This window comes from Orycteropus afer, unplaced genomic scaffold, assembly GCF_000298275.1.
Source record: "Orycteropus afer afer isolate SDZICR_OR568_19922 unplaced genomic scaffold, OryAfe1.0 scaffold00082, whole genome shotgun sequence".
Classification (NCBI taxonomy): domain Eukaryota; kingdom Metazoa; phylum Chordata; class Mammalia; order Tubulidentata; family Orycteropodidae; genus Orycteropus; species Orycteropus afer.
Genome location: NW_006921669.1, coordinates 9,535,747 through 9,542,758, shown reverse-complemented (window position 1 = coordinate 9,542,758; position 7,012 = coordinate 9,535,747). Strand labels below are relative to the sequence as shown.

General features: G+C 37.0%; 1 protein-coding gene across 1 annotated transcript in view; it reads right to left on the bottom strand.

Annotated features, from left to right (window-relative positions):
• The window catches only part of ATRNL1 (attractin like 1), a 664,967-nt gene that overhangs the window by 590,081 nt on the left and 67,874 nt on the right, over positions 1–7,012 (bottom strand). Inside the window, exons 6-7 of the mRNA XM_042781046.1 lie at positions 5,133–5,307; positions 214–301 (exon numbers count right to left, since the gene is read on the bottom strand). Of these exons, the coding sequence (XP_042636980.1) occupies positions 214–301; positions 5,133–5,307 (263 nt within the window). The remainder of the gene's footprint in view (positions 1–213; positions 302–5,132; positions 5,308–7,012) is intronic.

Below are 7,012 nucleotides of genomic sequence, written 5' to 3'. Positions count from 1 at the left end.
TCCAACTCCATGGCAGTGGTTGCATTGCATTTGCATATATTTTCCAGATCATTTTAAATATGCATAGAAAATACATAAAAATCTGATTTGAAAACTCTAACCACAAACTACGAAACACATGAATCTTTCTTAATTCAAAATATTCAAATAATAACTTCATGAACCCCCCATACACATAACAACAACTATTTAAAATTTAATCAGTGTCCATACCTGATATAAAGCAAGAGAATGTCCGTATCTCTGGACAGGCCCCCTTGTTAGAGTTCCTACATTCCATATACTGCTTTCTAAATTGTAACTAAAAACAAAAAAAAGAAAAGAACTTCATAAGCTAAGGTTTTCAGTTTTTTAATTTGCATGCACTTTTCTTCAATTTGTATTCAAGTAGTAATTAAAATCAGTAACAATTATAACTAATAAACTCATAATCTCATGTACCATATTAGACATTTTTAATGACGATTTATTCAAGATATACCTAATCTAAATTAGGATTCAATGACCTAAATGTATAATACACATTAACTTGACTTGACTAGGATATTTATTACTGGAATTAATGTGTTCAGTAACTTTTTATCATTTCAACCACCTGGATTTGCTTAAACAATAGTGTTCTGCATTTTTAAGCAAACAAAAGAAAGTCAGTTTTTGCTTCTTGAAAATTTTCCCTGTTTTTCAAAGGCCATTTCCTTTATGCATTCTACACACATGTACTTTATGCACAATTAGCTTAGCACTACATAAACGAACTAGCATCTATTTCTTGTGCAAAATTATAGCTTACTGACTAATAACTCTTTTACGACTGTATAAAGTGAATCCAATAGTATAGAAGATTCTGTAAAAATAAGGTAGTAAGAAAAGTTTTAATTAAAAATAAATAAGGTACTGCTAGATTACAGAACGTAAAAAAGGAAGCCAAAATGGTAAACCTCGTTTTACCATACTTCACTGTACTGCACTTCACAGATACTGTGTGTTTTTTTACAAGTTAAAGGTTTGTTGCAACCCTGCATGCAGCAACTCTATCAGGGCCATTTTCCAAAAGCACATGCTCACTTTGTGTCTGTGTGTCATATTTTGGTAATTTTCACAATGTTTCCAATTTTTTCATGACGCTATTGCACATTTAATAGAACACAGTATGTAGTCCATGTAACTTTTATGTGCACTAGGAACCCAAACGATGTGTGTGATTGCTTTATTGTGAGATTCCTTTATTGCGGTGGCCCAGAACCAAGCCTGCTGTATCTCTGAGGTATGCCTGGATTTGTTCCCCTGCTCTACAAGTGTTACGTATGAAAACAAGTTTTAAACCCTTCTCTAACAGAATCCAGTCTAGCTATCATTATCATACTCAACATTCAAATCTCCTCAATTTGCCAAAACATAACAAGAGAAAGCACCCAGCCAAGAAAGGACCAGGGCCCTGTTTTTAAGAGCTTCACTACCGTTGACTTCCTCTTCCCTCTCCTCTTCTAACTCATCAGTAAGACAAGAAAGTCACCTACCCCTTCCCAAAAAAGTCAGGTTTACCAAAACTGTTTACAGCATTACAGTTAACTTATTCCCTACTTTGGAGTTATAAGACAGATAGGAAATATAATCAATCTATAATCAATCAGAACATATTCCATAGACTCACATCACTATAGCTACCCATCTAACCAGTATCTGCACCCAACACACTGCTTTCAACCAAATTACCATAAATCATCAGGGGTCAAGTAAATAATTCTGTAAAGAGCAAGATAATAAATGTTAGGTATTGCAGGCCACAGTGGTCTATCATGTTCGTCTTTGCTCTTTTTTATAACCCAATAAAAGTTTTAAAACCATTCTTATTAGCTCCTGGGCCCCTAGCCTAAGTTGACTTATCCCTGCTATAAGGAACTATTTGTGCTCCTTATGCACTAGATCCCTACCACTCCAGCAGTTCTCCCCTCTCCTCCTTATATCCCCATTTTTTTATCATACTAGATTATTCCCTTGAATCACACTCACTCACTGCCATCGAGTGGAACCCGACTCATAGCAACCCCCGCCTTGGGTTTCCGATGCAGTATCACTATGGAACTGATTGCCCAACCTTCCTGCCAAGGAGTGGCTGATGGGTTTGAACCGTCAGCCTTCTGGTTAGCAGTTAAATGCCTTAGGCACTATGCTACCAGATTCCCTTAATGCACTGCCGTCGAGTCAGTCCCAACTCATAGCGACCCTTCCTTGGGTTTCCAAGGCAGTATCTCTATGGAACCAGACTGCCCAATGTTCCTTCCAAGGAGTGGCTGGTGGGTTTGAACTGCCAGCCTTCTGGTTAGCAGTCAAATGCTTTAGGCACTATGCCACCAGAGCTCCCCAGATTCCCTTAGGCATACAAATAGGTGTTAGATTTCTCTCTTGATCCCACTTTCCCTCAAGCTACCATTTCTTTTTTCCCCAACCTGCACATTCTCTTTTAAATTAACTCCAGTGAACCTGACCAGTCCAGTAAAACTGCTTTTGTTAAGGTCAACTTCCTCATGCTAAATCCATGTTACTGTTCAGTCTTCATTTTATTTGATCTGGTGAATCCCTAGCATTGAACACTGTTAATCACTCCTTAGTCCTCATATACTCTCTTCCCTTGCCTTCGAAGACACCATACTATTTGGCTTTCCTATCTCACTGTCTCCTTCGCTCCTTTCTTCCCAACCGCTTAAGGGATAAAATGGCTCAGGCTCAGTTCTTGGTCCTTTTCTATATCTACAACAAATCACCTTGAGAATCTCATTTTAATTCACCTCCTTGTTCCTGTTCTTCCCCCAACCCCTGGTCTATTCTCAACAGAGCAGTCATAGTAAGCCTTTTAAAATCAAGTCAAGGCAAAGCATGCTCAAAACACTCCCATGGGTCCCAAAAATCTGAAATGTCCTACACCATCTGTCTTCCTCTCCATTATCCCTCTTAATTTCACGCCTCCTCCTCATGTATTCCATGCCAGTCACATGGGTACTCTGTTAACCCTCAAAGATTACAGATAGCTCCTCCTACAAAGCCTCTGTCTCTGCCTCCAGATCATCACACGGCCAACTTTCTTGCTTCCTTTAAATCTTTGCTCTTATTTCAGTTTCCATGAGCCTTACCTTAACCACTCCATTTAAAATAAAAACTCTCTCTCCTCTTTGATACTCTGATCTGCTTATTCCTCCTATCTAATCTATGTATCAGGAGCTCTGGTAGCATAGTGCCTAAGGCACTTGACTGCTCACCAGAAGGCTGGTGGTTCAAACCCACCAGCCACTCATCATCGGAAGGAAGGTTGAGCAATCCTACTTCTGTAGTGATACTGCCTCGGAAACCCAAGGAGGGGTCGCTATGAGTCGGGGCCGGCTTGACGGCAAATAACAACAACAACAATCTATGTATCATCTATCAATCACAGAGAGATGATACATCAACAGATACATATATAGAGAGAGAGAGAGAGATACACACATATTGGCACATACATGCATATCTAAATCCACTGTCATCAAGTCAATTCCAGCTCATAGCAACCCCAACTGGGTTTCCAAGGTGGTAATCTTTATGGAAGTATATTGCCCCATGCCTTCTGCTGAGCAGCTGGTGGGTTTGAACCACCAACCTGTTAGCAGTCAAATGCCTTAGGCACTGCACCACCAGAGCTCCTTATATGCATGTGTACATATGTATAATTATTTATTACATTTATTTTTTCATTGCCTGTCTTTCCTCCTAACTCTATAAACAAAGGGATGTTTGCTATGGCTGCTGATATATCCAAAGGCACCCTGAAAATAGTTCAAGTGCTCAAATACAGTCAATTGAACTCATGAATACATAATTTAATTTCACTAATGCCAATGTAATTCAAAGTTCTACTCTATTTTTACAAAGCTTTTAATTTTCTTTAATCATAGTTGATTTCCTTTTAGTTTCCACATTTAAATTTCATTATTTACTCAGGTTCTTCTCACATCTTAACGTTTTATCCCACCAAGTCCTCTTCCAATTCTTCCTACTACATTTTTATTCTCTCCAAATATATTTTTTGATAGAGTTGTTCACTTAAATACTTACTTCCCTCCCTCCTTCAAGAATTCACATCATCTTCTTTCATAACTTACTTTCAGTCATTTTTCAATCAGCTTTAAAGCAATCTCTTACTCAGTAGAATTTCTTAAATCCTCAAAATTAGAAGGGTTAATATATTCAGTGGACAGGGTTACCAGATAAAATCCAGGTTTCCCAGTTAAATGTGAATTTCAGATAGATAACAAATAATTCCTTAGTATAAGTTTGGTCCATGAAGTATTTGGGACAAAATAAAAATACAGTATGGGACGTACCTATACTGAAAAATTTATTTGCTGTTTATCTGAACTTCAGCTTTAACTGGGTATCCTATATGTTCACTGCTACATCTGGCAGCCCTGTTGGGTATGCACCATTATGGTATATCTCCAGTGTCAATTTTGACTGCTTAATACCTATGCTGCACAGGTTATTACATGCTTCTTCCTGTAAACAACATTACTGACCAGTGGATTCTTTCTATTTCTCTTTTATTTTGTTTTTGAATGGCTTATAAAATACAGCAACATCTGAAAAAAAAAATCAGATAAAGCTCCTATTCATGTGTTTCCACTTATCACCCAATCATAAAGAAGACAATCTCTACTGAGCCAAAAATAAATAAATGACCTATTTTCTAAATACTGGCCTTCTTCTCCCAATCAATGCTTTTAAAGTACATAAAAGGTACAGTTTCAGGAAAATTAAAATTTACAAAACAAACCAAAAATATTTTTATATAAGAAACGATACTTCATTCTGAAAAACTAGAAAGTGGCAGGATTCTTAAGGCCCCATAAAGCGTGATTTCCTTTTATTCAAAGTCAATAGCTTCCATACACAAAAGAATCCCCAAAATCCACAATGACAAATAATTAGCTATAGACACACTGAGTTCACATATTCTGAAAGAAGATTCACATAACAAATAAACATTGTCACAAAAACAACCACCAGTAAGTCTGAACAGCAATAAAACAGGACATTTATGATACTCTTAATATGAAAAAAAGCTTAAATAATATTATGAAAATCTGAAAAATATTACTTACTTCAAGACCATTTGAAAAGAACTGTAGTTAAAAGTATATCCACCAATCACCCACATAAATTTCCCATGTAAAACTGCTTTATGTGAAGCCCGACCTACAGAAGGACTGAAGGGTTTAACATTTGGCAGAATCCAGTAAGACTCAGTAGAAGGAACATTCAAGGAACAATCAGGACCTATTTTTAAAAAGAATCAAACAACACACTGCATTAAGCAAAGACCTTATAGAAATAGAATACACAGATTAAGAGAATTTAATAATTCAAAGCTTATTACATTAATAAATGTATTGTTCCTGAAATACATAATTAATGTCGTAAAGTATAATTTATTTTTAAAAACTCTAACAGCAAATGCAGTGCCTACAAAGAAAAGAATCACACATTCAATCAATATGAACTCAGTCAAATAAATATCACAATCTGAAGGAATTGTTTAAACAATATAAAATTTTAGATTTACTTTAAATGTTAGAATGTAAAATAATACACTAAAATTCCAGTTCTGTCTCTTAGCAGCAGAATGACCTCTGACCTAAGGCAAGTCTGTTTACCCATCTCGTCACCAAGTCTTCATGTATAAAACGCAAATCGTGCTCACTCCCTATGGGTTGTTATTAATATTTGATTTTTTAAAAGAAAGTAGAAATGAAACCATTTATAAATTAGACTATTTAACAAATATGAAAAACATTATATTTTTTTTCTCAGTATCATTCAACTCAGAGGTGGACCAACTATACAGCCTGTGAGCCAAATTGAGCCCAGCCCACTACAACCTTGAATTCCCATCTGAATTTCAGGACCATTTCAAGAAGACATTTAATGTACTGAACACTAATTTTTAAAGATTAGATGAGTTGTAGGATGACATAAGGGACATCATATGTAAAGAAAGTAAAAGGTCATTAACAGGAAAGAAACAAAAAACAAAACGGATGTCAGAGAGGCTCTGAAAAATCCCTCTTGACTGCAGGGTAGCTAAAGTGAACGGAAGAAATGATGACATGAGAAGGCTGAACAGAAGATGTCAAGGGCAACTGCAGAAGATAAAGTAAGGTGCTGTATTGGCTCTCTAGTGCTGTTGTAACAGACATAGCATAAGTGGACTTCTGAAAGAAGATCCATGAAGCAAATAAATACGATCACAAAAATAACTGCTAACAAGTCTGAAAAGCAATCAAACAAGACATTTATGATATTCTTAACATGGAAAAAAATCAGCTTAAATAAGATTATGAAAATCTGAAAAATATTACATCAAGACCATTTGAAAAGAATGGTAGCTAAAATAAATCTACCAATCACCCACATAAATTTCCCATGTAAAAGTGCTTTATGTGAAGCATAAAGCAAACAAGGACTTACTCTCTTACAGTTTAGGAGGCTAGAAGTAAAAGTTCAAAGTGCCAGCTCTATGGGCTGGGTGAAGACCCCTCAACCTTGGGCTTCAACTCTATCTCTTGCTCCCAGCCCCCTGAAGCTGGAGGTCTCTCTTAACTCAGGCAGCTGCTGGCTGCTTAGAGTGACAAACCCAAGGTCGACAACTAAACTGGCACGGCCCCAAAATTATTAAGCGACACAGCAGGCCACTGTGTTTCAAGTCCAGAAACAGTCCCAAGATTGGTGGACAACATGGCAAGCTACTGAATAAAGACTCAGCTACATGCAGGGTCCAAAGGTGCCAAAAAGTTCAGAGACTCTGTCAAAGTGTCTTCTTACATACTAGAAGCAGAACACATCCCTAAGGCAGCTACTCAGCTGCTCACAGTAAATTACACCATGGAGTTGATGACCAGTTTCATCATGGGGAATACTACATCCAGCTGCCCAGCCACTCAGAACCAGGCCCAGCCAAGTTGACCCATGACCCTAACTACCA